Source organism: Centruroides vittatus, unplaced genomic scaffold (genome assembly GCF_030686945.1).
Source record: "Centruroides vittatus isolate TY-2023 unplaced genomic scaffold, ASM3068694v2 contig_3087, whole genome shotgun sequence".
Lineage (NCBI taxonomy): Eukaryota > Metazoa > Arthropoda > Arachnida > Scorpiones > Buthidae > Centruroides > Centruroides vittatus.
In genome coordinates, this window is record NW_027121985.1 from 145,253 (window position 1) to 162,810 (window position 17,558).

At 28.1% G+C, this 17,558-nt stretch overlaps 1 protein-coding gene across 3 annotated transcripts; it reads right to left on the reverse strand.

Moving 5' to 3' along the window:
* Positions 1–1,068: 1,068 nt before the first annotated feature.
* LOC136973111 (patched domain-containing protein 3-like) lies at positions 1,069–9,833 on the reverse strand. Of its 3 annotated transcripts, XM_067267809.1 has the most exons (5): positions 9,742–9,815; positions 7,999–8,133; positions 4,467–5,484; positions 2,760–3,077; positions 1,069–2,455 (listed from the first exon to the last, which is right to left on the reverse strand). In XM_067267809.1, the coding sequence occupies exons 2-5, from the start codon at positions 8,020–8,022 to the stop codon at positions 1,134–1,136; spliced, it is 2,682 nt and encodes an 893-aa protein (XP_067123910.1). In that variant the 5' UTR covers positions 8,023–8,133; positions 9,742–9,815; the 3' UTR covers positions 1,069–1,133. The 3 variants fall into 3 exon arrangements, with proteins under 3 accessions (XP_067123910.1, XP_067123912.1, XP_067123911.1); XM_067267811.1 differs by lacking the exon at positions 7,999–8,133 and having other exon boundaries at positions 9,742–9,833; XM_067267810.1 differs by lacking the exon at positions 9,742–9,815 and having other exon boundaries at positions 7,999–8,139.
* Positions 9,834–17,558: the final 7,725 nt, after the last annotated feature.

The window sequence follows — 17,558 nt, forward strand, 5'->3', positions numbered from 1 at the left end:
TTCTACGATTAATAGTTTCGAAGATATAAGCGTTTAAATATGATATGTTTTCGTTGCATCTGTGTATCCGGAGATACCCTACTCAGCGTGGGGAAAGACGTAATTCTACGTGAAAAGATTTCATTTAACTCTTCATGCATGACTTCTTCATGTAACTTAAATAAAATTACACATATTTTGTTTTCGCGATTAAGATCCAGAGGATGTGCCGATAGTCCTTTTAGTCCTTTGAGTCCTTTTAGATTGCCCTGTTAGCAGGACCTTTCATTATGACTATGTTATAGTTTTTGATTTCATTTCACTATCAAATAAACAAGATTATTAAAATTTGTATTGATTTCGAAAAATGCCAATAAAATAAATTGAAGTTAAATGTAATTGTTATATGATATCAATAATCTATTATATCCGTCACTTATTTGTTATAGCTCTAGGCCCTATCAGATAGCCTACATCATTCTTTAGAATTAAGCACGAATATTCCTATAAAGAACTTATCATACATGGACACTTTTTTAATGAAGTATTTATGTTTTTACCCTTTTATTTGTCACTTTTTTCTATCTTTTAGTAAGCTGTACCTTTTTAGTTTTACAGTGTTACTTATTTTACCCCTACGTTTTTAAATAGTTGTTCCACGGTCACCATTAGATATCATTTCGGTTTTACCATTATTATATATAAGAGCTGACGAGAAAAAATGGCCCGAAGTGCATTTCTTTTCATAAAAAATTAGAAAATAAAATCTACTTTTCCTATCAAAATACTGTTCCTGTATGATACGTTCTCTATAGCAATATCTGTACTTAATTGTAAAGAACATAAGAGAGAACAAAGAACCGATTGAGTACCAGATGTATCGTGTTATTCAATGTAAATATTAGTACATGTACGAATCAGATGGTGTTTTAGCAATTAGCAAAAAGAATGGTAATGTTAGAAGTTTTTATTCTTCACATTATTATGAGAAGAAACATTCAAGCCATTTCATTCCATCTCACAACTAAGTAGATGTGTTAGTTGAATCTTTATAATTTTTAAAATAAAAAATCAATAAGGAAATGTTTTATGTTTTATTTTATATAAAATGTATTTATACAATTATTATTATTATTAGTAACATACATTAATTATCATAACCGACACTCTTCATATTTTGATTCAATACTGTTTTGTGTTAATGCTTCTTGAACGTCCAAGTCATTTATTGAATCTTTGGAAGGAATTTGATGAGCTAAAGATTTATCACAGTGTTGAAGTAGACTGAGGATTACAGGAATCACAAACATTGCATGCCATACTGTTTGCAGAGAAAGAACTGTCATGATTTTAAAAAATGAAACTGCTATATAAAATGGTTCAAATGGTAGAACGGCAATTGCAAGAATGGTCGTGCATATTCCTTGTAATATAGGAAAACCTATTTCGTAAATACATTTTTTAATTCTTTCTTTTGATGAAATATTTTTGGCCACTACGAACGAAAATGATATATGGGTTGGATAATTAATAGAAAATCCTACACAAAGTATGAGTGCATATAATAAGAGAATATCCATTTTAACGTTGAAAAAATACACGTAACCCACAGTTTCACATATTATACACAAAACGATGGTAGATATGGATAAAGCACAAGTTATATTTGGTACGAATAGGAAGAATACTAAACATACCAAAGCAGAACTGATGAGAATTGTCTGATAAACCATGTTTTCAATTATGATAGCTTGTTCAATTAAATGAAAAACTACGCTATGAAGTTTTATAGAAATTGGTGATTTATCAGCTATGTGGTAAAGATCCTTTATTACCTTAACTTCGACATCTTGATCAGTAATATCTTTTAATAAAATCAATATACGACTTGTAGTAATATCTGTAAAGTTCTCATTAAAGATAATATCTTCCTGGAATTCTCTTGCTTGAGGAATACGAAGAAAAACGTCTCTTAAACCATTAATAAAATCTTGTTTGTCAGACATATTGTAGCCTCTTAAAGAAAATTTTCCTACCGGCATATCAGCAAACATTTTATAATATTTTAACCACGAAATTCTCAAAGATGAATCCGCAACATTTGGATGAGCTTCAAAAGTATTTAAAATATATTCTAATGAATTCTGAATGTCTTTATCGGCATAATTCAAGGGTTGATCAATAATAATATGAACTGGATAATAATATTTGTTAAAATATTTGAAAAATTGTTCATTGTAAATATTTATAGAAGAATTATCAGAGAGTAAATCAGAAAATTCATTTCCTTTTTTTATAAATATAAACCCCCAAATTCCTATACCAAGATTGAGAAAAAGTAATATAATAACGATAATCTTTGTTTTGGGGAATGTCAAAAGATGTCCAATTTTGTCTCGAAATTGAGCCATTAAAAATTCCTCTTCTTTGTATGATTCTTTTATCTGAGATAAATTTCCTTGCCTTGCTCTTGCATCTAGAAATAAAACTTACAGTTAATGTCTAATAATTAACATCATATCATCAATTTTTTCATTGTTTTTACTAATAAATATGTTAAATAGATAGCGGAATTTTCCTCCATTTAAATATTTTTAAGTAATTCAAATTAGATAATAACATTATAAAGGGCAATAAATGAAAAATATAGATAATGTTATTTTATTTAAAATGATTCAATGACCCAAAATAATATTAAAATAACGACCCAATTATATAAATATCATAATCCTACTTAATATTATCAGGAATTTATTTTACTACTAGTTCTTTGAACTTACTTTTTATTGGGCAGAACGTCAAGGAATGAAGATTTTTCTCTTCGCGATATCCGCTTAAAGCCATACAAGCTCCAAAAAATGTGATTTGATAAATGTAACTAAAAAATATGCTGGCAGCGGCATAACTACAGAACAATTCCACCACAGGAAACTGTGCTGCAATTCCAACGCAGAAAGAAATAAAATTGGTAAGAGATGTTATCGTGATCGAAACACCAGCTTCAGTATAAACTTTCTGTAGTCGTTTCTCGACACTATCGGTAACTGGAGTATTTCGCCAAGCTGATATCATTACAAATGCATCATCGATTTCTGTTCCTGTAAATATATAAATACATTAATTTGTTTAACACTTCTAGCCCTTTATTTTTGCATCGTAAAATTTTGCGTTACCGTATCGTTTCTTTATGATACGCCGTACGTGATACCTTTTTATTTTATCATTTATTTAACATTAATTTATAAAATATATAATACATTATACGTTAAAACATTAAAACCTTTACATCAAAATGAATTTCGGCTTTTGTGTCTTCATCAGTTGACTTATTAAAGGTAATACTAGTGGTGCGTTATAGATTCATACGGCCCCAGGCAAATTTAAATTAGAGGGGTCACATGTACTGTACAGATCCGAGATATAGTCCAAATTTACATTTCGATATTCCTAGTACCGTACAGTGATGAGTTTATAAAAGATTGGTTTTGGGCCCTCTGTTGGTGAGGGCCCCAGGCAATAACCCTTTTTGTATGTAGTATAACGCGACACCGGGTAGTATTTATGTCGTATACTTAGCTATTATAATACGAAAAGTAATAAGAATAAATTTGAAGATTAGAATCATATTAAACGTTTGGTTATTTAGTCTAATTCGAATCATCAACGTGATTTTGATGGAGCTTACAAACCAGAAGTAAAGCCTGTAACTTAATCTATGAAATTGTATCTAATTGATTCTTGGACACTGTCGCGTCTTCGTTAATTAATTGCTTACTTATATAATAATTCATTAAACTTAAATTATCACAAAGTATCAAAGGAAAATATGGGCTTCCATGAAATAGTAATATTATGGTAAGGTTAGCCTATATTTTCTGCCTATGTAAATAGGATTTCATGGTAGCCTATATTTTCTCGTGGTAGCCAGGAAATAATTCTTTTCCCTTGTATGAGGTTGGGTGAAAAATAACTGTTTCTTTTTTTTTGTTTTTACGATTCAATATATTCAAATTGCATTTGTTTCAGATATAAACTGTAAAGATTTTACTTACAAATAACTGGACAATATATACTTTTTAATAAAACAAATTTAGTTAAAAAGTTAGAGTTTCTACTTTATAGTTATATCTATATAACTTTAGATATATAAATATAACTATTTATAAATATCTTTTATAATTTATAGAATTATATAAATAGTTAACATTTTTTTAGTTACGTACTTTTCCTTCCTTTTTTCAAATATAGATATTTATATTGTATTTTAGTATTAATATCTAAATTTAGAGTTAAAAAAATCTTAATTAATTATTTTTTATAAGTTCTCGAATTTTAAAATCTATTAATAAATTAACTAAAATTGTATAAATTTTATAATAAAACTATTTAACAATAAAAATATAAAACAAATAAAATGCAGTAAAATAAATCTCATTCTAAATATTTATTTAAATTATCTTTTAAATTATAAAATAAATTCTACTTACCTAGTATAATAAAACATAGACCAATGTTAAAATCGGTGTATTCAATTCCTAAGTAGGATACCAATCCAAAACCACTGATTATGGCTAACCCAGCAGAAATACAAGCAGAAGGTCCAAGCCATGGTTTACTTCTGATCCAATTATTAGTCATACAGCAAAGAAAACTAAATGAAATTACTGTAACTGCAGCAATAGGAATACGCTTCAAGAGATATTTTGCAATTGTATTAACTTCTTGTAATAAATAATTATCGTTGAAAAAAGAAATACATATTTCAGAAAATTGAAGAGAAATTAATTTTTCGTTAACTGCTTCCCTCCAAAGTTGTATAAGTTCTTCTTTACTGGAGTTACTTACATCTGATAAATATATAAAACGTGCTGCTTTGACGTCTTTCACAAATCCTTGACTGTCCAGTTCTACTCCTCCTAAAGAAAGCACATATTCTTCATAAGATAGAGTTAAGTTATTCATATGTATCGGATATTTTATTTTATATTTTCCTGCTAAGATTTGCTTAGAAAAGGGTATCAAATTATGAAAAGTAGTTTCTAAACATTTTCCATTTCTTTTGCCACACAAGTCTTTATGCTTATATATTTTATTATTCCATTTAACAGTTATATTTTTAACAATAGCGTCTAAACGGGCAATTTCTTCTACAACTTTACTACGTAGGACACTGCCACCATCCTTAGCAGTTGCCTGTATTATAACAACTGATTTAATTTTTGTTATTCTTGCCATATCAGAAAATGTTGACGTGTTCATAGGAAAAGTCACTTCTGCTAGATTTTTATTACTCTGTGCTCTTCCATTCTTAGCAGTAAACAAATAATTTAAATCTCTGTTTATTTTTATTGTTAATAATCCAGAAGAAAATATTGATGTGAGTAAAACAGTTCCTATAAGAAAATAATACGGATGTTTTGCAATTATTCTTCCTAGACTTGAGAAATAACGAGAAAGAACATTTTGTATACAGTGCAATTTCATTTTGTCGATATTATTATAATCCTGAAAATACAAAACATAAATATTTGATTTTAAAATTTATTTACACATTACCTTAATATTTTGTTATTATAAAGCTTAAATTTTACTTCTCTCATATAACAAATACATTAATGAAAAGCGATATAAATAAAATAAAATAATTTATTGGAATAATAATAAAAACAATTTATTATAAACAGTTGTAAAAAGAATAAATAATTAAAGTGTTCTGAATGCTGTCTACAATCATAAATTAGTCATTTATTTATAATTTTTTGTTAATACAGAGATTTATTGCGCTGTCAGTGCATATAGAACAATATCGTTGATCGTGATATTGTTTCTAAGCGGTGACAACGCAATAAATCTCTCTAATTTGAATACAAAGTTGCGATCTGAATATTTAATCTTTGTCCTCTTTTTATGATTTAATATCAAACTAATATTGTATTATTTGCTTGCTCTCTGACAAAAATAAATCAAACGTATTGACTAATAAATTTCGTTTAAAATATTGTCCAGAAGACAGATTAGATACACAATTCATTATTAAATTTCCTAAATGCTGCTTTCGTTTGTGTTAAAATTTCATTATATTAGCACATTATAAAAATTTTTTACTCCTGTTAAAACTGAAATTTTTAAACAAACTTATTTATTATTTTTATATTTACGAGTTAATTTTTAATAAACATTCTTTATTCCTCTACTGCATTAATTGAATGGTAGTCTGTACTGTCAATTGTTTTCCTTTATCTTATTTTAACAGTACAGTCAGTCAAATTAGTCAATCATGGCATGTAATTTTATAAATGTTTTTCAGTTAAAGCTACATCTAGAAGTTCTACAACTTTTTATCAAGAAGCGCAGTTTGAAATTGAGTTCAAAAGATTAAATTATATTTATTATCTAACAAAAAAAGCTTTATTAATTAATTAACCTAATTTCTAACATTTGACACAATATCTTATTGTTAAAATTTACATTTATTAAAAATAAAAATTTAAACTTTAATTACTACGGTTCAAACATATTCGATATTTTTCTAATATTCTTTACAATTTAATAAATTATTAATAATTCTATTAATATATATATTTGCGATTAATTTTGTCTCTTATTTCTGGTTTTATTATCCATTTTACATATTTATTATTCATGAAATTATTCTTATTAAAACTATCTGTTCAAATCTCATTCCTTTGTTGACAATTCTCAATCATAACATTCCTATCTTTTAAATTACTGTATTGATATTAAATTCCGTCACATTTAATTATGATGAGACGGAATTTGACGTAATTAGCATTTGATTAGAATTCCTCTTCGTAAATTCCCGTGACAATACTCTTGGGAAATTTCGAAATTTTCCCTCTCTTGTCTCGCCTTGTAACTTTCTAAAAGTCTCCGGGATTTTCCCGAATCTTTTAGAAATCCGATTACAAATCTGACACAGATATTCAAAATTTCTTTTAATTTTTAATTTTATTTCAGTAAAATGAATATCGTATCTTAGCACTCATGAAATATAATAATTATTTATTATTTTGTACATTAATTTGTGTTTCTTTAAATCTAACAGCTTTATATCAATTTTGATTATTAATATGCTATTAATTTTGAATGAAATATTAGGCTAACTTCTGCAAATATGTTTGAAGAAATTAACGAGGGTAGTTGCCGAAACGAAGGCCTTTTGAGTAATAAGGAATTATAGAAAGGAGAGCAATAATAATGAATAAAAACGTATTGAGTTTTACATATAGCTGGATTAATGCTTATAAAATGATCTAGTAAAGCATTTGTCATTCGCATTCACTTGTTAACAGTGGTGATTTTTTCAATTTCGACTTCCTCGTTACGTAATAGAAAACGTCATTTTTTTCATTTTGTTGTAAAATAGAGTATAAGTGATTGGTAATCGAAATATTAAATATCATTTTAAAATATTTTGTAATATTTTTATTAATTTAATTCTCGGTAGAAATTATGTTATTTCAAACTTTTTTCAACAGTCACTTTATTCAAAAAATTATCTTTCTTATCAAGTGACTCTCTAGTCAAATGCTTTGTTTATATTTTACTATGTGATATAATCTTCATATATTTCTGTTATATGATATGTAATTGTGGTATATATTATAGTTTAACATTACGCTTTCAATTATTAATATAAATAAGAATTCAGAGATAGAACTTTATGCAAAAGTAAAACACGTGAAACAAGTAAAACATGCAAATAACACAAAATGCACGATAAAAACAATAATATAAGACGAAATAAGTCTAAGAATTAAATAACAGCCAATAATTTCTATAAATAGGATAATTTTTAACTAAAATTCACAGTAAAAATAAAATATTTTACTACTTAAATATAAATCAGTAACTAAGATAATCTACTAAAAAGTTAATTTAATTAGTAAAATAATAAATTTAACGTTTTTAAGTAAAGATATAAATAATAGATATTATATACAAGCTTTGTAAATTTTAATAGATAATGAAACTAAAAAAACAAAGAATATTTATTACCCTTTGATCACGGAACGAAGCCATTTTGTTCTCTGCTTGCTTGAGAGTCGTCAACTAACGTAAATGTTTAGTTTCATAATTTTAACTTAGAAGCGTATAATTAAAATTCAACATGTTCAGGATTTAATACGTCAGCTTCAAAGAAAATATGTCAGTGTGAAAGGAAAATGAAACCACAAAAAAAAAAAAATTAGATGATTATGACGCAAATTTAAATGTCAAACTCGTGTTGCACGAGGTTGACATAGAATTCTGATCGCATTTCTGAATAGAATTTTTGAAAATAAATTCAAAAATAGTTAATAAATCTTTAATTTATTAATCTGCGGGTCAAGTTTGGTTTTACCAGTCAGTGTCGTGTCGATGACCACTGCGGAAATTACACTCGCAGCTACAATTTGCGTCATTATTGGCAAAAATTTGAAAATGATTTTAGGTTTGATCATCGTTACATGCCGGAGGCAAATATATCGGTAGTGACGTGAGGGATAGGACCCACAGGTCTCTACGAAAATTCCCTAGGATTTCACAAGCTAGTCAAATTCTAAGATTGGATAGTGTGTCTCCCCGAGAGGTAGATTGACGCCTTAATTACCTTGGACATCAGACCTCAATGCGTGGGGTTAATCAAACAATAATATATTAAAGCCAATGTCTACACTGTACGTTCAAATATTGTGAAATGAAGTTACGCCCATCATGAATACATACGTATTTAACATGATAATATGCGAGTTGGTCATTAAAATAGCGTTTGACTTTTTTTTTCCTAGCAGACACTATTGTCCTTGAATCCCTTCTTTATAACTACACAAAAGAAGATTCGTATCTAGATTTTAAAATTTTATCAAACTTATCAGGATTATTGAATTTTTTGCCTATTTTAAAATTCAGGTCAACTTCCATATTTACAAAGGGGCTATGTTGTCACGACAAGGGGGCCTAAAATCATTAAATAATATTTGAAAAAAAAATTAATTAATTAATTAAAAGCTTTCGTCTTCTAGAAAACATAACGTTGATCGAGTCATTGGATGCAATTTTCAAATTACAGACCTATATATCCACACTTTTGTCCGTCCGTCTGTCCAGCGTTAATTAATAAATGAAAATCAAGAACAGATAAGGAAAGCTTAGAGGTCCCGATTAACTTCCGGGCTAGACCGGAAGACACGTGATTTTTAAAAATTAAAATATGACTAAATATTGCAGCCCGGTATTGTGACGATGTCACAACAGTATACATTCGATTTTTTTAAATAAATATCCGTCAGCCTGTTCCGATTCCATTACCTTAAAAAAATGACATTATTTTGATAACATTCGAATGAATTTATTGGGAATGACTTTGAACTAAATGTTTTGAGTTTCATCTACAAGTGAACAGTTTTTCTTACAAATTAAATGTACTTATCGTTCACTAAATTAATTGTTTAATTTATACGTAAATATTAAATATTTAGAAATAAGGTTATATATACAGAAATAAATGTATAATTTCAGCATAAAATAAACTATTTTTAAAATAGGTTAAGCCTGGATAAATGCAGGTATTTACCCAAAGTTATCGCGGGAATAAATATAAAAATCTTTTCGCCGTAATGTTTATTAGTCATAAATTCTTGCAATATATCAATAAGTAGTTCAACTTAAACTTAAGCAAAATATATATTTCCTTATATTATCTGAAGAATATTTTATTTTATAATGAGATTACAGCTTATGATTGTTTTAAAAAATTACCTGTATTCCTCTACTAATCAGTGTATTAATTAAATAAAATGGAAATGTCTATGCCCATCACTTCAGATAACAGTCCACCCTTAGCTTCTATACCCGTTAATACATAGTTAAATATTAGATATTCGATAAATAATTATAAATAACGAAATTTACATTTAAAACCGGAATAAAATAGAATAAAATATAAAATTAATATTCAATGTGAAACCGGTAACGCTTTAAATTATATCTACGTATATTTTAAGATATTTTAAAATATTATTTAAAAAGGCAAATTAGCGTTAACTGCCTTAGAATTATAATAAATTAATTAACAATATAATAAATTTTTTTCAATCATAATTTAGTATATATAATTAATACATAGAGACTATTTTTATTTTTTTACTTTTATGTATATTGGCCTATTATTTTGACCTACAAATACAGTAGATAACAATGTTTGTATTGTTATTATATTATGCAATAGTTTGTTGTATTTTTCAAAGATATTTATTAAAAATTGAAAAATAATAATTTCAACTGTTTTGAATATTTATAAAGATGTCTGATATATTATAAATTAAATTTACAATGCTATAAAATGAACATCGTAATAATAATAATAGGAACTTAAACATTCGAAAATTGAACAAACGTAACTAAATTTCTAATATTCTACTTTAAATAATTACTCTATGTTAATATCATATAATATAAACCTTTAATATAAAGTTTCAACATACCACTTTAGGAGTTAAACTGTATTTTACAGTTTTCACATTCGTCCTTTTCAACAATTAAACTTATAATTTCAACGTTTTAAAAATTAAAGGCATCGTGTACTGTACATGTAAATATAAAATAAATAACATCTCTGCAGGTGCAAAAAATTCTCGACAAAATATTATATCAAGTGTTAAACTACTTCCTATAATAATCCAAAACAAGTTATTTTCTTGTTAACGGTTTGAAAATGTGAATTAAGATATTGTGACGTCAAAAATGAGTTCACATATGACGTCATTATTTTGCATATATGAGATTTTTATCTGTATGTAACGTTAAATGTATAAATAATGTATTGAATTTTAACGTTTTAAAGATATTAAATATATTTTTACTTTAAACAAATGTATACTATATTCTCATTGTTTTATGTTTAAGCTTATAATACAGTATTTTAAATTATAGTATTTAGATTGTAAATTATATATATAATTCAATCTATTCGATAACAAAGGAAAATGTTTTGTTTGAAATCATTTACTTGCAATGGTATTTAGTTGCATACTAAAACAATAGTTTATATAAAAAGCTGTTTTCGTATCAAAAACTAAAAACCTATACATGCAAAAAACATGTCAGAAAACCTTAGTAGAGATAAAAAACATTTTTATTTAAGTAGAAAATGCATGTTGTACTATGTCTATTTAATAATTCATTATTATTTTATAGGAAACTTATTTAATATTGCTGCTTTTTATATAGACTAATTTATGTTTTTAAATAGTACTTGTATTTTGTAAAAACTTCTTCGACTACTTTTAACAAGTAAGAACAAAAATAACTAAGGAATGTTTAGTATCATATTCGCGTATTCTTTATACTATATTTAAATATTCCAATAAAATAACATATTTTATGATTACTTTTAACATGATCACGTTTCTATTTATTTTTATAGGGCATCTAAATAAAGATATTCAATGCTATATCACGTTGTATTGATATTAATCAATTCGATATTTTATATTAATTTCATATTTGTAACTCGTAATTTGGAAGCCACTTTAAAATATATATTTTCAATAATTTTTATATAAATAAATCTTGAATTCAACATCTCAGGAATAAATTGCTGTGGAAAACCAACGATTGGTGTGCTTCTTTTTTTTATTTAGAAAATTTAAGATGAATGTTCAGCTGTATTTTAATTCCTATTGTCTAAATGGAGTAAAACTTTTAAGTCTTAATTTAACCAATTTTTATACATTCACGATGAGAAAAGTGGAAAGTTATTAATGTTAAGTTTATTAATGAGAACGTAATGCGATGATAATGAATGATTACAATATTATAGCAAACCAAAGATGCAGGTACTATTTGATTTACAGATTCACATAAGCTAAACTTTTGAGGCCCAAATTAATTTATACTTTATTAACTTTTAATATTGTTGTCATTGAAATTCTATGATATATTTTTATCTAAAAAACTGTAATTTATTAATTACAATATTTTAAATAATCATTGCTTTTTATAACGTTTTAGACAATCTTATTAAATGTTCATTACAAATATTATTTTTACACGTTTCACCAATTATTTTATTTATTTTATAATCCTTATTCGGTATATAGAACAACGTTTTCTTTTTCCAATCTTCTGGCATCGATGATTGTTCAGAAAATTCCAAAGATTCCATTGGGTGGTTTGAAGCCTTACATTGTCTAACCATATTTGTCTAACTCTAAAGAATTCTTTCTGCTCTCTATAGGCTTTATTCACAATAAGGAATTTGCAGATCTTTGTATCTGTGGTATTACTAATTTTTTTCCAAATCTTCCAAAAATAATCTGTGTTTTGTTTGGTATACCTTCATTATAATTTTTCCGTTCTTTTGTAAATGCGATAAATGAATAGTATAAGTTGGCAAAAGTCGTAAGATATTCTTAGTACTGAGAGATTCTGGAGCAAATATGGTAGCTGGAATCAGGAATTGCAACTTAGAGGCATTATCATGCTTTACACATACACTGCAGCTGACACTAAACGAATGCATATTTTCTCAACAAGATGTGAAAACTATAATTACAGTTAATAGAAATACTGTCATACATTTTAATCATTCTGCTGTAGCTATAAGCAAATTGGAAGATTTGTCAAAACAAGTTAGGTTTGCAGAAACACAAATTAATTCAAGATGGCCCTACTCGCTGGAATTCTACATACCACATGTTGCAAAGAAACTTGGAACAACAAAAAGCCCTTGTCACATATGCTATAGATAATAAAATTCCTACGGTGAGCACATATAAGTGGTCTCTCGTTGAAAAAATTGTTGTACTTTTAAGACGATTCGAAGAAATTACTGTGGAAGCGAGAAACCGAGAAACCAACTCATCTTCAATAATTCACACAATAGAGATCTGAAATTATTCTTATTATCAAAAGCAAAGAGAAGTAGTTCCTTTAGTGCATTAACACCACTATAGAAGGAGTAGAAAATTCAATTAAAAAAGATTTTCAGCATATGTAGTAAACAAGTCTTCATGGTTGTCATCTTTATTAGATCCAAGAACTTTTCCTTAATTTGAGCAAAATAGCTATGAAATATCTAAGTGTTCCAGCTTTTAAAGTTTGAATATTAAATTTTTATTTGTTTTATATATTTAAAGTTTAAACTTTAAATAAAAGAGATAGTTTTGAATAGGTTGTATTATACATTATGATATGTGTTGATAAAAGAATAATTTAAATTAAAAAATCTTTTTAATATTCAAGTTGTCATGTAATAAATAATAAATATATAACAGAAATTTATTATTTTTTCTTACTAGCCTTATACGTAACATTCTAACAAAAATATTAAAATGCAAAATTGGCCGATTATTAAAATCGATTAATCGTGGAAATGGCCGATACGGCCGATTGCCGATTACTTACCGATTAATCGGTGCATCTTTACTGTAAATACTAATTTTAAGCTCCTAATTTCACTTAATTTTTTTTTTTTAATATAGTAGTCTTGATGGAAAATAGCTGTTTGCAGCGGCTCTAGCATACAAGGCAATTCAAGGTAGGAAGCAGTGTTTTCTGAATGTATCGCTGTACCGTTAAAGTCCCTGGTATTACTACCAGATGGTCGACCGTTACACAAGACGGCTTTCCAGTACAGCACGCCAACAGTGGGACAGTGTGTCGCTTAACAGTAAACACGGGATCTTAACCGATACAAATGAAAAATAAACAAACTAGCACATACTTGTGAGCCGGAGAAAAGCCAATACAGATGTATAAGAAGGAGGTTGCAGCGAAACGGCTTGTTTTTTGGAACTGCGAGCATCGTTTACACTCCTCCCTTCGGGGGGGCTCTGCACTCGGTGTCTGGCGGGAACTTAGGATCCCATCAAACTTTAAAATATCGTAAGTAAATTCTCTTAAAGTATAATTGTACTGTGATTCCAACATGGTTTTATCAGTTTTTCTAGAGGTTGTATCGAAGTGCACAAATTTCATTATAGTGTATATATGTTGTGAAGTTTTTTTAATATAAAATTAATAATGTGTATACATATGCCTACAAGTACTAAAAAAGGATCTATGTATTAAGACTAAAGTAAGACACATTGTCTGAAATGCATATTGCGAAATATGTAGGATTATTCTGCAAATTGTGTATCAAGGTGTATAATCCAGTGTGACAAATCCATCTTTGAGGAAAGTGCGCTAGCACAAAACACTCAAAATAAGACAACGGATAAAGAGCTATTAAAATAATTAAAGGCGGGATCGAAGCGGTCATTAGTGGTCTTGCACACTCTTAACACAATAGTCGTCTGTTCTCGAGGCCCACCAGTGGCCAAGAGGTTCCAATCCCTGAAAACTAGTAGCTCGCCAGGACGGGCTCGGGCTGACAAAGTGGAGTTTTCCGGGTTTTCTCCACGTCTTTAACTAAATAAGGGCCAGTTATCCTTAAAAGGCCTCCCGGAAGACATTCCCCTAGGCAAATCTCCAAGTGTTGTGTTGCCATAACTAACTAAACAATCGTCTGTTTTCAAATAGAACCAAGATTTGTCGCTAAAGACGTTACGCTACCAATCCGTAGCAGTCCATACTACTGTGAAATGGCAACACTGCAAAAGAAGCCGATGATGTTTTTGATATCAAAGCCTAGTACTCACATGCAAAAACAGGCGACAGAAGCTGTCGACAAAACTGCAAAATAATATCACTTTAGCCACTGTTCCCAACACTTTCTCAAAATCATGCGAGAACGACCTAGGAAACGAGAAATTCTGGAAACAGTTATCCTGCTTCCCTCAATCCAATGATGCAGCCTGACTTAAAAAAGTGCATAATATCTTAGACTGCGACGTACAAGTATGGTATTTGAATGCTTTTAAACAACAGATACACTAAAAATTTTGAACACTTACTTTCTGCCAGCCTTTTTATACGATACTTGGATAGCGATTTTAAGCCGTTCTAGTGGCATTACCTGGAGTGCAATCTGTTTGCTTGTTTAGTTAAGTTATTGGACGATCTGCCTAGGTGGATGGCTTCTGGGAGGTCTTTTTAAGGGTAACCGGCCCCCATTCAGGGGTTTCATAACCGGTTCTCATTCATCTAGAATCTAGATGACGGCAGAAGTGACTTTCCTGTAACAACTATTCTATAAGATGTTAGAATTCACTTGTTCATTTTACCCAATTTTTATTTATTATTTCATTTATTCACTGCATGTTTTTCAGTTAATTTTATATAAAATAAAACAACATTTAAAATTGTTCTTGCCGAATATATATTTAAAATAGTGGCGGTATTCTAAAATCCATTAGGCTCTTTTCCCACGATTCTGATTGAAATCATAATTGTGGTTAGCTGTTGACTGATGACATTTCCGAGGCTTTTCACACTATGATCCACACTTTTTTTGCATTATCTCCGTAGTCCCCATACGTATTTAGAGTATATTGGTCAAGATTACAAAGTATGTCCATACTTTCTTTCAAATGTAAATTTGCAACATTTTTAGACTGTAATAAGGAAAAATGTTCAATAAAAGTAACAGTTTAAATTTAAAAATAGGGAAAATATACGAAAATTCTAATTTAAAGTCAGCAAGTAACTTTATAAATAAAATATAAACATTGAAAAAGCAGGAAATGTGTTTATAATTTATAGTAACAAAATGAGAATTATTGATTGTATCGTTTTAAGAGGGAGAACTTTTAAATGTTAATACAAACATAGGAAAGTGATTAAAACTGTAAAATCAAATTCATAATCTAAAATATAAAATTATATTATATTCGTCGATATCGACGTTGGTTCGCCAGAGTATTAAGGTTATGTATTTGGTCACAATTAAAGTCGTTACATTGAATCTGTAATGAGATTAGCCAGCACAAATGAAGGACGAAGAATGACGAAATGACACCTCGACCCGTATTATCCATAATAAATTTTATTTATCTGGATTAGATTTAAACAAGAGTTTCCCACAGTGTAAGCTGACATCTTACCACGTGGCTCGACAGCCATGGGCCAAGATTAATTCAGTTGAAAAGTATTTTGACTTAAAACACATTGCAAAATATGTAATATATCGTATTTAAATCAACAAACTACTCTATTTAAAAAGGACACAAAGGCATAATAATTAATTAATCAACAAACTACTGTTTGTATTTTTTATAGTAGACGTCACCATTTTTTCTTGCCATTGAAATGAAATGGAAAGAAGTTTTTTAATTTACGAAATCAGCAATAATAAATTCAGGTTTTTATTTTTAAAAAATTGCTTAATTATGTGCAATAAAAATGTCATAAAACATTACTTATCTACATTTTTGTTAGCTACTACTCTAATTTGATTCATTACTACTACTTTGGATTTGTCAACACGGAGCATTAATAATAGTTATTACTTTCTGGATGTGTAATTTTAGTTTCAGATATTAATTTTTTATATATCTGTCTATAGTAAGATCTATTTTTACTGAACTAAAACAATACTTTTAGATAGAAAATTATATATACTTCGTATTATTCTTGAACCGCCATTTATAAAATTCCAGCAACGAGTTGCTTAACTTTCCAGGCAACAACATTTAAAATTGTTTGGCATCATCTCTTATAAATATTTTATTTAAAAACTTTTTATATAATTAATTATTATAAAATGATTTTTTTAAAAAAAACCTTAATTTTGAGGGTAGGGATGAGTTTTAGAAAAAATTGTAAATGCTAATAATGAGTAAAATCTTTATTAAGTCCGATCCTAATCGAGATATTAAACACGACCCCTTTTATCTTTCATCCCATAGACTTTTAATCGCCAAAATTTACTAGCATCACTCCCCCTAATTCCTGCAAAATTTCGGAAATTTTCGACAAAAAGTTTGAGTTATTAAACTTCATAGTGAGTGAATAAAACCGTGCTTCTACACACACTAACATTCATACATACAGGGAAAACCACGAAATGTTTTTGTATTTTTCGACGTTTCAAGGTCTCCTGCGTGTAAAAATATAAAATCTTGAGAGGTCATGTTTTGACTGATCGTCATACTTTACACTAATCACTACAATAAAATTTCTCGTGTTTTATTTTTTACCAATATACAATAGGTCCATAATTATACCGTCGCCAAAGCGATTTTTAATATCTTTTTTCATACTGAGGGGAGAGTTTCGAAATAAAGGTTTGGTATTGTCCTCTTCGTACTATTTTCTTCTATTTCGATGTGTGAAAGAAGACAAATTATGAAGAAATTCTCACCTGTTTTTGATGTTTCTTCTAAACTTGTGAAATTTTGCGATATTTTAACGATGATCTTATTTTCAATAAGAAAATAAATAAAATTATAGCAGGAATTTAATTCTGTCTAAACATTGTAATTTCTCTAAACTTACAATGTAAATGTACAGTAAAATTGCAGGTATACCTCGAGTTACGTCGTTTCGAGTTACGTCGTTCCCGATTATACGTCGTTTGTCAAAAAAGTATATGGAAAAATAAAAATCAAATTTAAGTCATTTTATTCGACTTTACATCTGTCTCGCCACAAATATTGAAGTCATAATATCACTAGAAAAGTATTAAAAGC